The sequence below is a fragment of the Chiloscyllium plagiosum genome, unplaced genomic scaffold (genome assembly GCF_037043375.1).
Source record: "Chiloscyllium plagiosum isolate Xiang-an unplaced genomic scaffold, Cpla_swu_hap1 HiC_scaffold_10, whole genome shotgun sequence".
Taxonomy (NCBI): Eukaryota; Metazoa; Chordata; class Chondrichthyes; order Orectolobiformes; family Hemiscylliidae; genus Chiloscyllium; species Chiloscyllium plagiosum.
Window position 1 is genome coordinate 75525217 of NW_028270148.1, and position 23207 is coordinate 75548423.

General features: G+C 40.5%; 1 protein-coding gene across 3 annotated transcripts in view; it reads left to right on the forward strand.

Annotated features, from left to right (window-relative positions):
• Positions 1–23207, forward strand: part of LOC122553185 (polyphosphatidylinositol phosphatase SYNJ2-like) — a 244735-nt gene that overhangs the window by 216397 nt on the left and 5131 nt on the right. The window contains exons 22-27 of one of the 3 annotated variants that reach the window (XR_015758472.1): positions 10377–10544; positions 10681–10773; positions 10883–10989; positions 14694–14802; positions 16440–16630; positions 20068–20256. Coding sequence is in view for 2 of the 3 variants with exons in the window: in XM_087991468.1 (XP_087847594.1) it covers positions 10377–10544; positions 10681–10773; positions 10883–10989; positions 14694–14802; positions 16440–16630 (668 nt within the window). In the remaining variant the exon portion in view is untranslated. Of the gene's footprint in view, positions 1–10376; positions 10545–10680; positions 10774–10882; positions 10990–14693; positions 14803–16439; positions 16631–20067; positions 20257–23207 lie in introns of those variants that run through there. The other 2 variants (XM_087991468.1, XM_087991469.1) reach the window with 2 other exon arrangements.

Consider the following 23207-nt stretch of genomic DNA (forward strand, 5'->3'; position numbering starts at 1 on the left):
AATGTGCAAACTCCACACAGACAGTTGCCTGAAGCGGGAATTGAACCCGGGTCTCTGGCGCTGTGAGGCAACAGTGCTAACCACTGTGACACCATGCTGCCCATGGTGACCTGATCAGGTCCTGGGCATTTATCCACTTTTCTTTGTTTCAAGACATTCAGCACCACCTCCTCTGTAATGTGGATATTATTCAAGATGTCACCATCAATTTCCCTACATTCTATATAGAGTCATAGAGATATACAGCATGGAAACAGACCCTTTGGTCCAATCTGTACATGCCGACCAGATATCCCAACCCAGTCTAGTCCCACCTGCCAGCCCATCTCCCTCCAAACCCTTCCTATTCATATACCCATCATAATGCCTCTTAAATGTTGCAATATCTTCCATGTCCTTTTCCACAGTAAATACTGATGCAAAATCTGCCCTATCTGCTGCGGGTCCACACGAAAGCCACCTTGCTGATTGTTAAGGGTCCTATTCTCTCCCTAGTTACCCTTTTGTCCTTAATGTATCTGTAAAAACCTTTTGGATTCTCCTTAACTCTATTTGCTAAAACTATCTCATGTTCCCTTTTTGCCCTTCTGATTTCCCTCTTAAGTATATTCCTACTGCCTTTATACTCTTCTAAGGATTCAATCAATCTATCCTGTCTATACCTGACATATGCTTCCTACTTTTTCTTAATCAAATCCTCAAATTCTTTAATCATCCAGCATTCCTTATACCTACCAGCCTTTCCTTTCACCCTAACAGGAATATACTGTCTCTGGATTCTCGTTATCTCATTTCTGAAGGCTTCCCATATTTACCTGCAAACATCTGTGCCCAATCAGCTTTCGAAAGTTCTTGCCTAATACCGTCAAAATTGGCATTCCTCCAATTTAGAACTTCAACTTTTAGATCTGGTCTATCCTTTTCCATCATTAGTTTAAACCTAATAAAATTATGGTCGCTGTCCCCAAAGTGCTCCCCTACTGACACCTCAGTCGCCTTTTTTCCTAAGAGTAGGTCAGGTTTTGCACCTTCTCTAGTAGGTACATCCACATACTGAATCAGAAAATTTTCTTGTACACACTTAACAAATTCCTCTCCATCTAAACCCTTAACACTATGGCAGTCCCAGTCTATGGGGGTTTGTAAAGTTAAAATCCCCTACCTTAACCACAGTATTAGTCTTACAGATAACTGAGATCTCCTGACAAATTTGTTTCTCAATTTCCCTCTGACTATTAGGGGTCTAAAATAAAATCCCAATAAGGTGATCATCCTTTTCTTATTTCTCAGTTCCACTCAAATAACTTTTCTGGATGTATTTCCCGGAATATCCTCCCTAAGTACAGCTGTAATGCTACCCCTTATCAAAAACGCCAAAACCCCTCCTGTCTTGCCTTCCTTTCTGTCCTTCCTGTAGCATTTGTATCCTGGAACATTAAGCTGCCGTCCTTCTTGTACAGGTCACTTCTACCCCAAAACAGCTTACAATGATCCAAAAATGTGAATCCTTCTCCCATACACCAGCTCCTCAGCCATGCATTCATCTGCTCTCTCCTCCTCTTCCTGCCCTCACTAGCTCATAGCACCAGGGGTTCAGGATATTGGAATTTAGATTCTGTAGTTCTAGAATTGGATATTGGTACATCTTACAGCTGGTAATTTGACACCGTTTATATACAGACTTAAGGTGGCACTAGACGTTGCTAAAGACCTTATGTAAGAGACAAAAGCTTCCATCATACTTTTGCGGGTCACGATTAAAATTAACTAACAGAGTTTGCAAGCAGACTGTAAATGAACTTGCTACTGTGAGCTACAAAGACAGACATCAATTTAGTATTGAAAAATGTGGGTTCAGTGGAAATATCAGAGATGCAATATGGCTATAGAAGCATAGAAAATGGAAGCAAGAGTAGGCCATTCGGCCCTTCAGGTAGTTCAAGGCATGAATTGGTGAGTGTTGAGTTTCAGTTAAAGGAATTGAAAATGAAAAAGTTGGAAATAGAATTCCAAAAGGAGGAAATGGAATTCCAAAAGGAGGAAATAGCATTCCAAAGAGTAATTAAACTCAGAAAAACTGGAATTAGGGAGGCATGAGAGGGAAAAGGAAGAGAAAACAAAAAAAAAGGAATTTCAATTTCAAATGATGCAGCTCAGGCAAGCTAGACGAGACGTGTTAGAGAGTTTGGAAGGGGAAAGACCTAGTCATAATCTGTAAATCAGTCAGGAAATATTTAAGGTTATGTAAGCTTTACCAAAATGTGAAGAGATGGGTGTGGAAACATTGTTGAAGTTGTTTGATAAAGTAGCAACCCAAATGTAGTGGCCAAAAACAGATTTGATATTGCCAATGGCAAGTAAATTAACAGTAAAGCATGGAAATGCAACCCTATAGGAGGAACGTTCTTGAGATTATGTTAGATAAAGGACCAATTGCAAGCTCATGTGAATTAGTCTGGAAGCATACAAACAGACATTTCAGAACTTAAAGAAAGAACCTGAACAAGCATCTGATAAGTTTGAGAGAGTTAAAAAAAAAACATTTTGACAGGTGGATAAAATCTTTGAAGGCTGACAATGCTTATGATGCTTTTTTAGAATTTAAAACTTCCCTCCCCTCTGTAATAAGAACTCGAGTAGAAGATGACAGGCAAGGCAAGCAGCTATAATGGCTGATGATTACGAACTGATCCAGAGACCTCTATTTCATTACCACCAGAAATTTGAGGAAAACAAAAAGTGGGAGAGAGAAAGGAAGACAGGTAGCCAGGGTGATAACTGGTCAGAAGGAAATACCCTAAGCACTCCTCCTCAGATTAGAGAGGTGAGGAGGGAGGTGAAGTTTGGAAACTTAAGTGTTTCTATTGTAATATTGGGGCATGTTCATTTGGAATGTTGCCAGTTGTGATGTAAAGCTAGGGACTTGTAAAGTATGAACTGGGTGGTTATTTGTCATTTTACCTGATGCTGAAGATCTATAGCATTGAGGATCAGGGATATCATGAGTTGTGATATCTGCTGGGTGGATGATTTATATTTTTGAATTTTAAGCAATCTTATGAGGCTTTTGTTGAGCTTGGGCCATTTGCCTTCTGTGCCCAGCACAAAGCCAAAATACTTGGGCTTAGAGCTCCCTGTCAATTCCATGATCACTGACTCAAGGTGTTGAGACTTCAGTGCCTAATCTAATGCTTATTGTCATCCTCATGTTGGACTGTGACATCCACCATTTTGACCTTTCTAAAAATGATGTCTGGTTTCCAAATGATGCCCCAACAACTTTCAGCCTTGGTAAGGTGTCCAATCTTCTTTGGAGACAAGTTGGTGAAGTTGGTTTAAAATCTTATTGTGGTACTTTATTCTCACACATACTAAACATGGGCAGTAGCCAGAAATGAGAGCAAGGATTTGATTGGGGCCCTTGCATCTTTGGCAGGATTTGATTGTAAGATCAGAGCTGTGCTAGGATGGACCTTTGTGGGATACAAATTGCTCTGCAGCAGAAGGCTTTTGATGAAACGAGATGCTTTTGTTATATGCAGATTTCACTTAGGAGTTTGAGACCTTTATTACCTTTATAATACGATATGGCCATATCCTGGTGTTTAAGCTTTGACTATTTCATGGATTCCCACCTCCTGTATGCTGTATAGCTGGTTATCAATTGCATTGTGGATAATGTTTGTTCTCCTGTGACAGGGTCAGTAGGCTCCAACTCCTCCGGGGTGCAGCTATCTTTGTTTTGAAGGAACCTTCGATTTCCTTGAGGACTTTGAGCTCGCCAGATCTTTGATGGCATTGACTTTGTTTTTGTCCTAGAATTACGATGTGCCTGGATGTTGAGTGCTTTCATCATGCTGAGATCTGTACTTCAAGCTTTGGCATGCCTGTTACCAGAGTACAGGAGACTGTTAGTTGCATGCAGTGGAAGGTGGAGAAGCTGTTTAGCGGAATTTTTGATAATATGGTTTAGCTTGACTAGCATGTTCTGAGGTACTTTGGAGAGGATCAAATGCTCTGGGGACAACATAACCTGGGGACAACATACAGCTTCAGGATTTTGATTTTCTGTGCTAGTCAGAGAATAGCTATTCTCAGACTGATCACTCGGTCCAGAGTTTCTCCTCCCAGTCACCGTCTGTCACACCTGAGTAAGGATCTAGCCATGCACTCAAGTATTTCTTTGTCTCACCTGATGGGATGAAGAAAATGGTGTTACCATTAAGCTTCCAGTTTTTGCTATAAGTACATGAGAAAGTCTTCCTTTCTAAGTAAAATGGAAGTCTTTAGTCTTGGCCAAATTAGTGAACAATCTTTTGCAAATGACTGAACTAGCTTAAAATTCCTTTCTATCCGTGTGTGCAAGTCACTTAAGATCGCTTATCTGTCCATGGAGGCCAAAGCAGAACAGTTGATTCTTTTGTCTACCAGGAGCAAGAAAACTCTGAGTTGGCTCCTCCAAGGAGCACACCAGCCACAGATCCAAAGCAAAATTGAATCGTCTTGTTGAGAGAGGTCGCCCTGCTCAATACCCCTTTCTATTTTTATCTGGGTGATCTTAATTTTGTTCCCTTCCAACAACATAGTATTGTTTAAGATCTTCTACCAGATCACAAAGTCTCTGAGGAGATATACTCTTTGTACTGCTTTAATTAGAAGTTTGTGATCAACAGAGTTGAAGCCCTTTGCAAGATTGATAATGACAACTGCAAAGTTCTTTCTGTTGTGTTTTGCATCCTTCATGACATTCCCAAGAACCATAATGTTTTCATTGCACCCAGGAATAGCTACTCGAAAACCCTTCTGTCTACAGTTGATTTTGACTGTGTCGCTTGGTCGTTTCATCACGATCTTGAAGAACAGGCAGAGCAGCATTGGACTAAGTGTGATGGGGCACCACTTGTTGATGTCTCTCAGGCAATCAGGGTCCTTGGTCTTGGGGATTAGGGCTCCTTTTGAGAGTGTCAGGTAATGTACTCAATTTTAGCCATATAGAGGAGTTAGGAATGTGATGTCAACAACATGAATGCTCTCAACATCTTCCAGGCTCACCCTGTCTGGACCAGCTGCACTTCTCACACAAATCCCTGAATAGCTGGACTTACTTTCTCCACCTCTATTGGCCTTATCAGCAACTTGTTCAGATAATGTGGCAAGTTTGCTGAGATTTGCTTTGTTGTTTAGCGTGGACAGCTTTTTGTGAAAATTATTTTCTAGTTCCTCTTTGGTATGAGGGCAGGATGTGGATATAGTCCCCATGATCTGTCTAGCAAGTTGGTGCCTATTGTTCTTTCTACAGTAATTGTGTGTCTCTGAATAGGGCTTTCTGAGTGGCTCATCTTTTCAATGTTCAATACTTTTCCCACTTATCATTCTTTTCCTATCTTTACTTGCCTTTTTGAGGTCCTTTTGCTGTTTTTGGAGTAGTGTCCCAGTCATTAACAATTTGGTGATGCTTCCACTAACCCAGTGCCAAGTACTCCAGCCTCTGAATAACCCTGAGCATCCATAATGTTTCTCAGTCTGTCATTGACATCCCTATGTTTAAGGTGCTAGCTGGACACTTAATTACCTTTTTTGGACATCAGGTTCTCTAATTGGGGGAGCAGATTTCCTCTCTACTTTCCTAATATGTGGTTAATATTTTCTGTGCATCTCTTCTAGTTCTATTTATGTCATTAGTAGTTACCATTAGTAAACCATGACCTCTGGATTCTCATCCTTCTATGCAAGTTCCTTTCCATCCCTGAGCAGATATCCTGAATTCTAGTGCCAAGCAATTTTCTCATCTATCCTACTGCTCCTCCTGTCATCCAAACAGCCTGAAAGTGCTTCAAACCTATTGGATGCCAGCAGCGGTCCTTTGGCTCCCCTTACCTTACTCACTTACAATGACACCTTAAATAACTCCACAGCAGCCGGTGTCCCGTCACCAAGTCACCCTTTATTTACATGTGGAGTGTCCTTGACATTGATCCGATGAAGCGGATGTTTGATGCTTCTTAATTTTTTAAAAATTTTATTGACACTCCTGTTTATATCTGTGAACCAGGCTCCCCGATTGGATCAGATTAACAGTTCCACTGAGTAAACTTACATTCTATAAGATCCACCTGGCCAACCTTGTTACATTCACTACAACACCCTCCTATCTCTGACCACTGAACAAATCAGAAGACACTATTCAAGCTACTGTGAATGCTGCCTAGTAGAAAAAAAACAATTGGGTAACATTTCCTCTCCCTGACGCATTGAACTGTCTTTCCACTCTGAGCTGAAGCTGTTCAAACTTCGAACACTCATTGCCCTGGATCACAATGTTATGCAGGACCTACATGACTCTTCACCTGTCCTGCCATCCTTCATTGGTTCTAAATAATCACCTAATTATATCATTTGCTTCTTTATGTTTCTTTTTCTATATCCTTATTACTTTGCCACCAATTTGTATTGTCTTTTCGAACTTGAGAATAGAATAAAACCTTAACCACTACCCAAATGGGTAGCTCCTTTCTCTGTAGTAAAGTAAGCACCAACTCCAATCAGTTCCAGTGAATCTAACCAACGTATTAATAATTTCAGCAAAGTTGTAGGTCACTCTCTGAACACTGACAGTAGGTCATTAATTAAAATGTAAATAGTGGAGATCCTAACAAGCTTGTAGGATACCAGTAATCCAAGAAAACCTAAAATTCAACCACAACCATTTTCTGTTTACAGGCTTGGTCTTGAATCCACACACGAGCATGGTACCTGAATGTTTTAATAACATTGAGTTGTGTTGTGTGATTAAAACATTTAATTACTATGTTAATAAGGAAGCTACAGTAACACAATAACCTTACTATTAGAATGACTGACCTCAATATTAACTCCATGGGGGGTGAGAGGGCATTAAAGATTACAAATTATACAACACAGCCTTACCCCAGCACTATTATTCTACAGTAGTGAATAGTGAGGTACATCGATTGAACTGCTGCAATTATTGTGGGTATACCAACATTGTAGCTTCCCCTCTACATTTGTGTAAATTATTGCAACTGTTTTGTTTGCTGGACTTAAATAAATGGTTGGTTTTACATCAGAGTCAAAAATACTGAGGAAAGGTCACTCAATTCGAAACATTAACTCTGATTTCTCTCCATAGATGCTGCCAGATGTGCTGAGCAGTTCCAGCAATTTCTATTTTTGTTTCTGATTTATCACCTCTGCAGCTTTCTTGGTTTTATTTGGTTGGTTTTATAAGATGTTTATCAATTCTTCATGCACTCAATAATTTTGAACAGTAGTCACTGACATTATGTGGACAAACATTGCAGCCAATCTGCAATATCAAATGAATCTATTATTCTTTTGCATCTGAGATCTCCCTCTAACATTACAAAATCTTCATAACACTCTTGAAGCACAAGTACTTTTTCTGTACCAATAAATCACAAAGGTAATAACACTGTATGAGAGGATGGTGCTGATTGATTGATTAGTGGACTCTTGATTGGAAGTGGCTTTGCCATGGAAAATGAGAAAAATGAAAAATTGGAATGGGTTCAGAAAAGATTTACAAGGATGTTGCTGAGACTGGAGGGTTTGAGTTATAAGGAGAGGCTGGTTAGGCTGGGAGTTCTTCACTGGAGGGTAGGAGGATGAGGGGTGATTTATTAGAGATTTATAAAATAATGAGGGGCATAGATAAGGTGAATAGCAAAGATCTTTCCCCTAGTATAGGGGAGTTTAAAACTAGAGGGCTTATTTTTAAGGTGAGAAGAGAAAGATTTGAAAGGGACCTGAGGGGCAGCTTTTTCAACAGATGGTTGTTTGTATGTAGAATGCACTATGAACAGAGGAAGTGGTAGATGCAGTTTCAGTTACAATGTTTAAAAGACGTTTGGATAGGAACGTGAATAGAAAAGGTTTAGAGGGATGTGGGCCAAATGTAGCCAAGTGGGACTATCTTAGTTTGGGAAACTTGGTCGGCATGGGTGAATTGGACTGAAAGTTCTGTTTCTGTGCTGTATGACTGTATGATTCTAAATTACCTGATGACAGCAATGAGATAGCAGAATATATTGATTTGGAGATTAGAAAGGCTTGTAGGAAAAGCAAAGTTGTTTTAAAAAGAGGCTTTAACTTTCATGCTCATTTGAAAGAGGAAAGAAACTTGCATTAGGAAAGTAATGGATTTTTTGTATGTGTTCATATAGTTTTCTGGAGCCAACAAGAGACAAGGCTTTAATAATATTTTTCTATCAATCATTATAATAGAATTAAATTCAAAGATTACTTCTGGAAAGGAGAAATGAAACACAATTACTTAGATTTTTGATTTTAAGGCATATTTAACAGACTTGCAACTGTAAGCTGGTCAAAACTGTTTTGGAATAGTTCCACAGATATGATATGAAAGTGCTCAAATTAATTTATCAAATGATTGACTATGAAAGAAACAAGAGCTGCGAGAAAGAAAATCTAAAACTGAAGGCTAAATACAAAGAATAATGTGCATTTATGGCACTGGGAGAGATCCTGATTGTGATTATAAACTAAATGAACAATAAAGTTAAGGTTCACCATATTGGTCATTTATTTGTTTTAGTGTAACCTACATATTTTTATACAGAGAGTCCTGTCCTTGTGAAGCAAAGGAATATGTCCTGATATTGTTTTATCTTAAACTAATCAATCATTTGGGGTCTTCAGTTCTGAGCAGCATTCTCCAAAGCAATACCTCTCCAAATCAGAGTCCATCTGTTAACCAATCAATGCCCTTTCTTATGCAGTGTCAATTGTTATTCGCTTTGAAATTTGGTAATCCTGTAATTCTGTTGTGATGTGTGCAAAACATGAAGCTTCAACACCATGTCGTCTTTATTTCAGCCATTTCTTTCTGAGTCAAATGTTATATAATTGTTCACATTATTTTTGTTTTATTAATGCGAAATTTATTGCAAATGCTGAGCGACAGTTTGGTGACACAAGGAGATATCTTCAACAAGCACACATTATGTTATGATAAATGTTCATCTTGGCTCATTAATTTGTGTTCATTGATGGCTATTACATTTAGTTTTGCATAAGTTGTAATAAATAGGGCCAACATTTTCTGTTCCGTAGAAGGAACAGTGCTGAACCAATGGGCACATTTAATACTTGAAGGTTTATTGCCTACAATACTTGGAACCTCGCTGTCTCCCATACCCAACGTTCTGTCTGCCACCAATCTCAGAATCAGAAGGTGACCATTTGCCCCAACAAATCTGCATTAGCTCTTCCAAAGAACAATCCAGTTAGTCAATTATGTGGTTATTTTTCCCACATGCCTGCAATTTTTATTTTTCAAGCCTATATCCAGTTTCCTTATGATGGTTACTATTGAATTTGTTTCCACCACTCTATCAAGAATTAGGAGGATGTTTCATGTACCAGTTGAAAAGTTATTACTTGAAGAATCCTATAAAAAAGAATCCTATTGAAACAGGCTAATGCTCCAGGACATTACAAACTCTCAGAACATCTCTCCACAAACCAGCATGTTTGGAATAATTACTTCTAATTTTCTTTCACTTGCTTTGGTTTCTCCTGTTTCCATGTTCAAGTAAATAATCATTGTTTTTCTTTGAATGTGTAACTCATTCCTGCCACAATCCCGCACATATTTTTCTTCACTTAAAGCAATTTAAAAAGCATGTTCTGTAAACAGAAGGTCTATATTGCTGCATGCATAACTTCAGCCATCTTTGCTTTTCTGCCTGTTTTGCATACTGCTTTTGCCAGGTTTTTCTTTGAAGAGAAATTGACTCTGCCAGCTCTTCACGACCTGTCTTAGCTCTCTCCAATGATTCCTGTTGCCTCTAACTGAATGATAAATATGTCTCATTCAAATATTTCAGATAGGTTGGTTGCTTCCTTCACAACTTTCATTTTCAGAGAACCCTGTCGAACAAAATTGCTAATCCCATTCGTGCTGATAATTCAACCAATTGTGTAATGCAAAAACAGAGTTAGCTGCTGTTGCAAAGAATCAAATCAATCAGCCATCTCAGTTATAAAGTAACATTTAATTATAGAATCTGGATTGAAAATGTATTCAGGATGTTCTCAGCAGTCTGTTAAAAATGAATTTTGTAAATAAATTGCTTGTTCATGAGTGATGTGATAAATCAGGTGGGTCAGAAGATGTATGATGCTGATATATGATTAGCATTTAAGTGTTGAATCAGTCCAGAGATGAGATTGATTGTGTTGGTAAGCAATGTAGTGTATCGGGTGGTCCTCTTAACCCTTTCTCTCAGGACATGATTTGCAAAACTATGCTCTGTTCTACCAAATGCTATTCACTGTTGAAATTAATCACATGCACTTTCTTTCTCTTGTAGGAGATTTAGATGAAGACTTAGATGAAATTGTCCCACAGCATTTGGTGACAGGGCAAATAGTGAATCACAAAAAATCACCTGAAGAGTTTACAGAATCTCTTGTTTATGAGGTTGCTGAGGTTCAATTACTAAACAGAATGCCCGATTCTCAAAAAAGTGAAATAACTGGTATGTAATGACTTTTGACCATAATCAATATCAATATTAATTATGTTACTTTGAGCTAGGGATTTTTGCTATTAGACTTTCTGTGCCATCTAAATATGTTTTCTTCCTGCTTTAAACAATGCAAAATGTTCCCTAGTTAATCGAGAGGCAGCTCCTCAACTACGTACAGCATGTAGATCTGTGTCAGTACCTGACCGACCTCAACCTCCACAAAGACCCCCTCCACCAAGTAAGAATTACCATACTGTTAGCTATCAAGTAAACAGACCATCATGAACTTAGCAGTACAGCCATTTATTTAATTGTTTAGATTTTAAATTGAAAGCTTTTTTTTCTAGCTATGCAAAGCATGAAAAAATCAGCCTCTGATACTGTGCTTTCATCTGAAGAAAGTCCTTTTCAGGCCATGACTCTGAATCCATCCCAGATTCTTCCAGGGCCAGCTGTAAGTTACCAAATTGAAATTCGTAGAGATATAACATAAGAGGAGTCAATTGACCATCGTGATGAAAGAGTGCTAATTGGTTTGCAAGTGGTCTCTGATTGATATAAGGGTTGCCATGGAGAATGCACCAACAAACTATTATCTCATAAGCTTTAGTTTAAATTCAAATCAGGCAAGTCAACTCTCATTACTTAATGTTTTGATATTCCTGGGAAATGATCTAGGGAATAGATGAGCCCCAAACTTTTGTTTTGTTGACTTGCAATTTTTTGTTTGCAAAGGACAGAGCCCTGTATATGAAAATATACATACATGTAGCTTATAGCAAGTGAGCCTAAATGACGATAAATTGGTTGTTAGTGTCAATGTTAGCACAATCAGAATTGTTTGGTAAGTATTGTCCAATCACAAAATTACCTTTGATATAGTCCGTATTCTGTTTGTTTGTCACAAATAGCCAAAAGCATCGACTGCACTGTTGTCACTTGTGATCAGCAAATCATTGGGATGTAAGAACTGCATGCTCAGGCATTACACCGGCATTGCAGTTCATATGACATTTGCTTCTTTGTCTTCCTGACTTGATGGCAGCATACTGTCAATGGGGACTATCACTCATCCTGCTGTTGATTAGTAGGAGTGTGAAACAGCTAACATCACATGTTGCTCAAGCTTTTGAAATGCCTTACCCTTCCAGCATAATGTGAGAAAAACCTGGCTCTTTGTAGGGTTGAAAGTGCACTTCTTAGGCTCATTTTTGAGTTTCCATGATATGCAGCGCGATGTGATCCAGTCAGAGTAATTATTATCCTGCAAGACGTCTTTGCTGTGTTCTTTTGCAACATTAAGCTTGCATAATACTCAAATGATTTGGGATCGGTTTACCAAATTGCCAATGAAGTCAATCTTATAGTACATGTAACTCTAACAATCCACTGAAAGTGGGATGCAGTAGATAGAGGTGGAAAACCCATTAGCGGATTCCTCAACTAGAATGTTAATTGGGATTGACCTTGTTATCGTGTGTAAGGAAATTATTACATGCACTGCAGATTCAAATCTAGCAAGTGTCTCAGTTACGTATTGGAAATATACAGAAGGTAAATTAGAGGTCATTTTGTGGAAGATGCATTTCTTGTGGAAACTGACAAGTTGAACCTAGAGGAGATGCCATGGCAGCACCATAAATTTAGGCATGTATAATGTCATTAAAGCTGAATGCAACAGCATGAGTTGCTAAGTTCATAAATTCAATGATTCAGACAATGGCAGCATTCCTAGATTATCTCAATAGAGTCATAGAGATGTACAGCATGGAAACAGACCCTTCGGTCCAACCTGTCCATGCCAACCAGATATCCCAACCCAATCCAGTCCCACCTGCCAGCACCCGGACCATATCCCTCCAAGCCCTTCCTATTCATATACCCATCCAAATGCCTCTTAAATGTTGCAATTGTACCAGCCTCCACCACATCCTCTGGCAGCTCATTCCATACACGTACCACCCTCCGCGTGAAAAAGTTGCCCCTTTGGTCTCTTTTACTTCTTTCCCCTCTCACCCTAAACTTATGCCCTCTAGTTCTGGACTCCCCAACCCCAGGGAAAAGACTTTGCCTATTTATCCTATCCATGCCTCTCATAGTTTTGTAAACCTCTATAAGGGCACCCCTCAGCCTCCGACGCTCCAGGGAAAACAGCCCCAGCCTGTTCAGCCTCTCCCTGTAGCTCAGATCCTCCAACCCTGGCAACATCCTTGTAAATCTTTTCTGAACCCTTTCAAGTTTCAAAACATCTTTCCGATAGGAAGGAGACCAGAATTGCAAAATATTGCAAAATATTCCAACAGTGGCCTAACCAATGTCCTATACAGCCGCAACATGACCTCCCAACTCCTGTACTCAATACTCTGACCAATAAAGGAAAGCATACCAAACACCTTCTTCACTATCCTATCTACCTGCGACTCCACTTTCAAGGAGCTATGAACCTGCACTCCCTAGTGTACCACCATATGTGGTTTCCTTAAGGAGCACATTATAGAATAGGATAGCAATATCAAATATGCTGTAACTGCTTGATAGAACTACATATCTTTATACACAAGGCTCTGTCCTTTGTAATCAGAAGACATCCAGTCATTATAGCTTTTCATAAATCAAACCTTGGGGGGCAGCTATTTCCTGATGCCTTCCCCATAGCAACATCCTGACCAATCAGAGTTCACATGTCAGAAAATCACCATCCTTTCCTTGTACAGTATAAGTTGTAATCTTTCCAATTTAGTATTGTTGCAATTCTGCCCTAAGAGTACAATACAAAACTCACTAATGTGTCTTTTTCTCAGCGAAAAAGTTTTATGGTAAGAACTGCAGATACTAGAAATCAGAAACAATAATAGAAATTGCTGGAATAGCTCAGCAAGTCTGGCAGCATCCGAGTAGAGAAATCAGAGTTAATGTTTCAGATCGAGAGAACCTTCCTCAGTGCACTTCTGAGGAATGGTCACTCAAACCAAAATGATAACTCTGATTTCTCTCTACAGTTGCTGCCAGACCTGCTGAGTTTTCCACCAGTTTCTATTTTTGTAACAGTTTTATAGTCATCATTAGAGTCTTAATTTCATATTTCTATAAGATTCAAGTTCTACTATCTGTCGTAGAACATGAGCTGTGTCTCTTCAAAATAATAGTCTAGCGATAACAGCATTAGACCATCACTTTCCTCTTGAACACTGTAGTTAATTCACCACTTCCTAACCCTTCCTGCCCCCAACAGAGACAAGGCTTCCATTGAGATATACAAGTCAATTTGCTGGTTATTAATCAAAGAATTCTGTCAGCTCTTTAAGTGGTCTGCTATTTTCAGTCATTTGTGTAAATGCAACCTCAGTTCTCTGTTTCTGGACTTGTACAACTAACTTACGTTGACTTCTTTCAATTTCTACTGACCAAACTATGGGTAAGAGGGAATTCAGGAGAAAACGGTTTTCTTCTTTGTGGGCTATAGAACAGATACATAACCAAAGTCAGATTCAAGTGGGGAAAGATAGTGACTTAGGCAAGTTTTCATAAGATAGAGTTCTACAGAATCTAGAAAGGGCAAACCATTGAAAGTATAGTATCTGTTATTTGTTACTAGGTGTGATGCAGAATCAAGGCTAAATGCACATTTAAGACAAATGTTTGCTAATGTTTCAAGTTTAAAGTCAATATGTTTGTTCATCGCAAATAAGTTAATCCACCTCTAATATTGGAGAAGCATATGTAGAGTCTAAGATCACAGTTTCTACTTCAGTTAACATAGTTTAGTTTTTGCTACAATCCTCAGTCACACTATCTATGACCACGTGATAGGCAGGAAAAGTAATGGTCCAGTTGTAAAGGATGCACAGTCTTGTATTGGGAGAGATCAATAATATCTGGAGTAGAGCTGTAATTTGTAATGGTGACTTTCCGAAAATGAAGAGTGCAATATTAATGAAACACAAACATTCTTCATGTAAGGCAGTTGTTGACTAGTTTGTCCAACCACGCTCTTCACAGCCCCATCCCCCAAAAAATCCACAGCCCTCAGTCACAACTGTGTGCACGTTCACAGATACATAGAAGGCTGCCTTTGCTATGCTTCTATATTGGGATTTGTTGGATACGTTATTATTGTTTCATATTTGAAGTTGTTTTCAACACAATCTTGTTTCTCAGTCTTCATCTAGAACTGGAATTAGCAAGCCATATCATGTGAGACAAATTAAAACAACAAATGCCAAAGAAGCAGAAGCGGCAATAAAACATCTAATGGAATTGAAAACAGGTGGAGTGATTCTAGTGTCCTTTTACCTGCTAAGCAATGCTTGAATGTAAGAGAGGGGATGTTTTTGTGCAATGGTAGTTTCCCTACCTCTGAACCAAAAGACCCACCTGCCCGGAGGTGTGTCACAACTGTTGATTAAAACCATTATTACATGAGAGAACAGATTGCAAGTACAATGCCACTGAAGTTTTAAATTAAAATACTTAAAGATGTTATTCCTGTAGCAGCTTATCAAGATAAATCTGTTGAGTGTTGAATTACATCAGACTTTTTTAAAACACTCTTTGAGCATATGCACATACACACACAAGCGCACACTCCACAGGCACCAAGCCCCCTCTAATTCTGAATGTGAGGTAAGCACCAAAAAGCCATAAAAGGTAAAGACACTATTGTCTTATCAGACCATAGGGCTGCTCTCTCATTAGAGAAAGAAAATTGATGGTGGTTTAACCTGAGGATCACCATGCATCAGGCAAGAGGGAGAAGTTGAAAAGGAGAATCCTCTATGGTAACCTCAGCAGGGATTGAACCTGTGCTGTTGGTATGTCACTAAACGTTGGCCAAGATACCACCTCTGTTCTTCTTTGAAGTTGGTGCCATTTGATCTTTTACATCCATCGAAGCAGGATGTTGGAGCTTCAGTTTAATCTCCCATCCTATTGGTACTGTACTGGAATGTTAAACTTTTTGTCGTACTCAAACCCTTGAGCGGGACTTGAAACTGGAACCTTGAGAGTCTGAGGTGAGATGGCTATGACTGAGCCACTATTGACTCAAAAGTCATAAAAGATTAGTACAATCTTAATTTCAGCTAATATCCACACACGAGTCCATACCTGTATGTCTGCGTGTACTTCCTGGTCAAAATGCCTGTGCCGCAATTCAAGAGCAGTCTTGGCTTTGCTTCTCCATACCTATTGGACATAAGGCCAACTGGAGTGGCTTGCATCACCCAGTTAGATACAGCAAACAGACACAGGCACAATGTTTGTGGCATTCCTAATCTAAACAAATGAACAATTTGTCTGTATCTCACCAGTTCTAGGCAAAAAATTTGTCTTGGTCCATTGCCTGACCCCTGATCCTGTCTCTGACTTCAACAGCTGCAGCTATTGCTGAAGTCAATGGCAGACCCAGCCAGCCCACACCCTCTCGCTCTTTAATAAGCCTCCAGCCTATCAACTATCACCTCCCCCACCTTGCACTGTTTTCTAAGCGAAGAAGTATAGCCTACTCCTTTGTTACAGAGAAATTGTATTTTCTTGATGAGTTCATGAAAATTGGTGGGTTTGTAAAAATACAAGACCTGTGAAAGGTGTAAAAATATAGAGACATATGGCATTTTCTCCCTGGGTAGCCTTGTATATTTCTGTAGCTGTGTCCCTGTGCACAACCTTTATCCGTGTCAAATGTCACTATAGCAGCGACAGCAATGAGCATAGGAGGCTATTTCTGAGCATTTTATGTGCTATGATGACTTTGCTTCAAGAACAAAGCAAGATTTGTACCATTGTTGATGTAAACGGGACAGATATGTAAGTTATGTACTTGTCTTCCCTACTAAATGAAACTTTTGCAACTGTTGACAGCGCTAGACACCAAAGTGGGCTCTGAACAATGTCTTTCTTTTTCAGGAAGTTTGAAGTCAGAGGCTAACATAAAGCCATCTCTAGTACAGTCAATTCTCAAGTCCCAGTCAGACATGCCTCTTCCTGATGAACATGTTCAAACATATTCTACTTCATTAATACCTCTATTACATGCTCAAAGAAATCCTGCTGCTAAACCATCTGATCCAGAAGGAACAGGAATAAGAGGTGACTTGGTAAGTTATTTTGATTATCATAAACAAGAGATGTTGATTTCTTAAAGTATTAAGAATGTTTACATTGTAAATACTTAGTGTCAGCAACTAACATTGCCAAGTTCAAATCAATTATAGTCAGGTTCAGTTAGTTCCGCCTCAAACTATGTTTGTCCCTCACAATCTCTTGCAATTGGTATGGCCAGCTCAGTAACGAATTGTGAGGAGTTTTTTTTATGCTGTGAATTGGTTTAAGACTTTCCTAGTTTCTTGAAAGTTTTTATCGCCAACAATAAAGATTTTTCTTTTTGTTATGCATGAAACTTGCTGAATTGTCCTTCTGCTCTTAGTTGGAAAGTTGCAAAACTGAGTGCTAACCTAGTTAGGCTGAGTCGTTTTAAAAAAAAATCCAAACAAGGAGAAATCAACAGGAATAGGCCATTCAGCTATTTGAATCTATTCCAGTATTTAAATTGATAATGGCTTATTTGCATTTCAACTCTACACACCCATTTTTTAAAAAATTGTTCACAGTTGTGAGTGGTTCTGGAAATTAGTTTGTTTTGTCAATTGCCCACCTTTAGTTGGCTTGAGAAAGTTATTGGTAAGCTGCTGTCTTGAACTGTTGTGGTTCATATAGTGTACATATACCTACAGTGTTGTTAGGAAGAGTGTACCAACATCTTGATGCTTCAGTAGTGAAGATACTGCAACATATTTTCATGTCAAGCCTGAATATTATCCTTCACTTGCTTCATTGTGTGAAGAAATGTTTATATCTTTAAGACTTCATTCAGATTACGTCTTAACTTAATCCCTGAAGTCCAGGTATCATTCTTGTAAACCTATGTAGTACTCTCTCCAAAGACAATATGTCCATCCTAAGCCCAGATCTGCTCACAGTACTCCAAGTGGGGTTTAACCAGGGTTTTGTATTGCTGCACCTTTTGTATTGAAAGGTCATGGAGATTGGGCAAGAAAGTGGAGTTGAGGCCAAGATGAGACCAGCCATGATCATATCAAATGGCAGAACAGGCTTGAGGGGCTGAATTGCCTACACCACCTTCTAGTTCTCTTGTTCACAGACTTCAGACCTCACACCAAGCTCCTGGTGTACAAGGCAGCAGTATTACATCAAAAGAGAAAATGCTGGAAAATCTCAGCAGGTCTGGCAGCATCTGTAAGGAGAGAAAAGAGCTGATGTTTCGAGTCTAACTGACCCTTTGTCAAAGAGAGTCAGTGAGGAAAGAGATCAGTCTGAGACTGGTACAGTTAGGAAAAGGAGCAAATCGAACATTCAGGACAAAGCAGAGAACAAGAGAAGATGGATAAATTAAACTCCATTTATTTCAGTGTAAGTGGCCTATCAGAGAAGGGGGATGAACCCAGGGCATGGTCAGGAACATGGGACTGGGAGATTATAGCAATTACAGGGATGTGGCTCAGGGATGGACAGGACTGGCAGCTTAATGTTCCAGGATAAAAATGGATAGAAAGGTGGGTAAGAGAGATGGGGAGTGGCGTTTTTGATAAGGAGTAATATTACGGCTGTTCTTAGGGAGGATATTCCTGGGAATACATACAGGAAAGTTATTTGGATGGAACTGAAAAATAAGAAAGGGATGATAACCTCATTGGGATTGCAATATAGACCCTCCAATAGCCAGCAGGAAATTGAGAAACAAATTTGTAAAACCTGACCTACTCTTGGGAAATAAGGCAGGGGACCATAACTCCATTAGTTTTAAAGCATTGATGGAAAAGGATAGACCAGATCTAAAAGTTGAAATTCTAAATTGAAGGAAGGCCAATCTTGACCATATTAGGCAAGAACTTTCAAAAGCTAATTGGGGGCAGATATTAGCTGGTAAAGTGATGGCTGGAAAATGGGAAGCCTTCAGAAATGAGATAACAAGAGTCCAGAGACAGTATATTCCTATTAGAGTGAAAGGCAAGGCTGGTAGGTGTAGGGAATGCTGGATGATGAAAGAAATTGAGGGTGGTTAAGAGAAAGAAGGAAGCATGTGTTAGGTATAGACAGCAGAAATCGAGTGAATCCTCAGAAGATTATAAAGGCAGTAGGAGTATACTTAAGAGGGAAATCAGGATGGTGAAAAGGGGACATAGCTTTGGCAAGTAGAGTTAAGGAAACTCCAAAAGGATTCTCTCAATACTCTGAGGACAAAAGGGTAACTCAGGAGAGAATAAGGCCCCTGAAAGACCAGCAAGACAATCTTGATGTGGAACTGCAGGAGGTGGGGGTGAAACTAAATGAGTATTTTGCGTCAGTGTTTTCTTTGGAGAAGGACATGAAAGATATAGAATGTGCGCAAGTGGATGGTGACATCTTGAAAAATGCCCATATTACAGAGTAGGAAGTTTCCAGAGAAAGGAAATTAGATTAGATTCCCTACAGTGTGGAAACAGGCCCTTCAGCCCAACAAGTCCACACCGACTCTCCGAAGAGTAACCCACCCACACTCCTTTCGCTCTGACTAACTCAATGGGCAATTTAGCATGGCCAGTTCACCTGACCTGCACATCTTTGGACTATGGAAGGAAACACACAGACACATGGGGAGAATGTGCAAACTCCACACAGACAGTCGCCCGAGGCTGGAATCGACCCCAGGTCCCTGGCGCTGTGAGACAGCAATGCTAGCCACCGTGCTGCCCCCTGAAGAAGGGTTACACCCAAAACAGTGACTTCTGCACTACCTTATGCTACCAGGCTTGCTGTGTTCTTTCAGTTCCCTGCTTGTCTATTATGGGTAATTTAGCACGGCCAATCCACCTAACCTGCATGTCTTTAGACAGGCGGGAAGAAACCTGAGCACCTGGAAGAAACTCATGCCAACTCCATACAGACTATTGCCTAGGGTGGAATTGAACCCAGGTCCCTGATGCTGTGAAGCAGCAGTGCTAACCACTGAGCCACCATGCTGCCAAGAAACCAGAGCAAACTTAGGGAGAGCATACAAATTCCAGGAGAACATACAAATTCCACCCAAGGGTGGAATTGAACTCAGGTCCCTGGCACTGTGAGATAGCAGTGCTAACCACTGAGTCACGGCTTCATAGCTAAGATTAGATTCCCCACAGTGTGGAAATAGGCCCTTCGGCCCAACAATTCCACACTGACCCTCTGAAGAGTAACCCACCCAGACCCATTCCTCTATGTTTACCCCTGACTAATGCATCTAACCTACACATCCCTGAACGCTATGGGCAATTTAGCTTGGCCAGTTCATCTGACCTGCACATCTTTGGATTGTGGGAGGAAACCGGAGCACCGGGAGGAAACCCGTGCAGACACGGGGAGAATGTGCAAACTCCATTCAATCAGTCGCCCGAAGTTGGAATCGAACCCGGGTCCCTGGCGCTGTGAGGCAGCATTGCTAACCACTGAGCCACCGTGCTGCCCAAAACTGACAGCCTGACTTTTCTGACCACTTGAGTTCATGACAGGCCATGCAGGAAACCGGTGCAGACCCGAGGAGAATGTGCAAACTCCACATAGATGCTCGCCCGAGGGATGAATTGAACCCAGGTCCATGGCACTGTGAGGCAGCAGTGCTAACCACTGAGCCACCGTGATGGATGTCTTAAAACACACAGAGTTGGATCAATCCCCAAGACCTGATCAGGTGAACCTTTGAACTTTGTTAGAAACTAAAGAAGTGATTTCTGCTGCCCTTGCTGAGATATTTGTATCATCGATAGTCACAGGTTAGGTATCAGAAGACTGGAGGATGGCTAAAGTGGTGCCACTATTTAAGAAAGGTAGTATGGACAAGCCAGGGAGCTATAGACCAATGAGCTTGACATTGGTGATGGGCAGGTTGTTGGAGAGAATCCTGAGGGACAGGATGTACATGTATTTGGAAAGGCAGGGACTGATTAGGGAGAGTTGAAACTTTATTGCTGGAACAGCACAGCAGGTCAGGCAGCATCCAGGGAACAGGAGATTCGACGTTTCGGGCACAGGCCCTTCTTCAGGAATTTCTACCATGTTGAATGTCTTACTGAAACCCATTTGGATCACGCCACCACTCTGCCCTCATCAATCCTCTTCGTCACTTCTTCAAAAAGCTCTAACAAGTTCGTGAGACAAGATTTCCCACTCACAAGCCATATTGACTCTCCCTAATCAGTGAGGAGAAAGTGAGGTCTGCAGATGCTGGAGATCAAAGTTGAAACTTTATTGCTCGAACAGCACAGCAGGTCAGGCAGCATCCAGGGAACAGGAGATTCGACGTTTCGGGCACAGGCCCTTCTTCAGGAATTTCCTGAAGAAGGGCCTGTGCCCGAAACGTCGAATCTCCTGTTCCCTGGATGCTGCCTGACCTGCTGTGCTGTTCGAGCAATAAAGTTTCAACTTTGATCTCCAGCATCTGCAGACCTCACTTTCTCCTCACTGATTAGGGAGAGTCAATATGGCTTGTGAGTGGGAAATCTTGTCTCACGAACTTGTTAGAGCTTTTTGAAGAAGTGACGAAGAGTATTGATGAGGGCAGAGTGGTGGCGTGATCCAAATGGATTTCAGTAAGACATTCAACATGGTAGACTGGTTAGCAAGGTTAGATCTCATGGCATACAGGAGAACTAGCCATTTGGATGCAGAACTGATTCGACATAGAAGACAGAGGTTGGTGGTTGGAGGGTTGCACAGACTGGAGGCCTGTGACCAGTGGTGTGCCTGAAGGATCGGTGCTGGTCCACTGCTTTTTGTCATTTATATAAATGATTTGGATGTGAACAAAGGAGTTCTATGTGGTAAGTTTGCAGATGACACCAAAATTGGAGGCGTAGTGGACAGTGAAGAAGGTTACCTCAGAGTATAACAGGATCTTGATCAGATGGGCTAATAGGCTGAGGAGTGCCTGGAGTTTAATTTAAATCAATGTGAGGTGCTACATTTTGGAAAGGCAAATCAGAGCAGGCTTTGTACACTAAATGGTAAGGTCCTGGGGAGTTTTTCTGATCAAAGAGACCTTGGAGTGCAGATTTATAGTTCCTTGAAAGTGGAATCGCAGGTAGGTAGGATTGTCAAGAAGGTATTTGATATGCTTTCCTTCTTGGTCAGAGCATTGAGTATAGGAGTTGGGAGGTCATGTTGTGGCTGTACAGGATATTCGTAACATTCCATTTTGGAATATTGAGTGCAATTGTGGCCTCGCTCTTATAGAAAGGATGTTGTGAACCCTGAAAGGGTTCAGAAAAGATTTCCAAGGATGTTACCAGGTTGAAGGTTTTGTGCTATAGGGAGAGGTTGAATAGGCTAGGGTTGTTTTCCCTGGAGCATCGGAGGCAGAGGGGTGATCTTATAGAGGTGTATAAAATCATGAGGAGCATGGATAGGGTACATAGATATGATGTGGTGGGGGAGTTCAGAACTCAAAGGCATGGGTTTAGAGTGAGAGGGGAAATACTTAAAAGGGACCTAAGGGCAACATTTTCACGCAGAGAGTGGTGCATGTATGAAATGAGCTGCTAGAGAAAGTGGTGGAGGCTGTACAAAAAGGCATCTGGATGGGTATATGAATAGGAAGGGTTTAGAGGTATATAGGCCGGGTACTGGCAAATGGGATTAGATTACGTTAGGATATCTGGTCGGCATGGATGAGTTGGACCGAAGGATCTGTTTCTGTGCTGTACATCTGTATGACTCTAACTAATTACAAGTAATAGAGAGGGGCCTCCCTATCTCTAAACAAGGATAGCAGCTAAGAGAGTTGCAATGGTGGGAAATCTCAAAGAAGACTCTCTTTCTTACTTTGTACAAAATAGCAGTCACAGATGTTGGAGTTGAGAGATAAAAGGTCACAAGCGACCATGGAAAGTTCAGTTCCCACATACCAAAAGGGACCCATTCAGATCACAGCAACAAGACTACGAATAGAGTGATGTACTGAAACCCCAGTCATAGTTGAACAACCCAGCACTAATTAACCAGTAGTATACAAGGGAGGGGTATCTGCCACCATGTTAATGTTACAAGAAAAATGCATAAAAGACAAGGTACTTGTTTTTAAAATTACAGTGTCATTGACTTTTCTTCTAACCTGAGCTGAAGATTAAGGGGGTGATCCGACCTTCACATTGAGGCTAGAGTCAAAGTAACCTTAGGCCTCTCCCTGCATTATATCGATGGAATGCATGAATAAATTACCAAATGCCTTGAGCTCTGCTGTCTCCTGAAAAGTTATTATCTCTGTAAACTCATTCCAATGTGTCCTGTATAAATGCAACATGACATCTCAACTCCTATTCTGAATGCACTGACCAATGAAAGCCAGTGTGCCAAACGCCACCTTCACCACCCTGTCTACCTGTGATTCCCATGCTGTCCATGCAATTATCAATGCAGTCAAATATGGTTGCTGACATGAATTTATATAGCACTTTAAGTCTCGTAAGGCACCCACAAGTCCCTTGACAGGAATGGATGTCAAACAAGATTGAACACTGAGTCAAATAAGGCTGTATTAGAAATAAAAACAGAAAATGGTGGAAATACTCAGGTGGTCTGGCAGCATTTGTGTTGCGAGAAACAGCATTGATATTTCAGATCTTGACTTTCCATCAGAATAGAAGT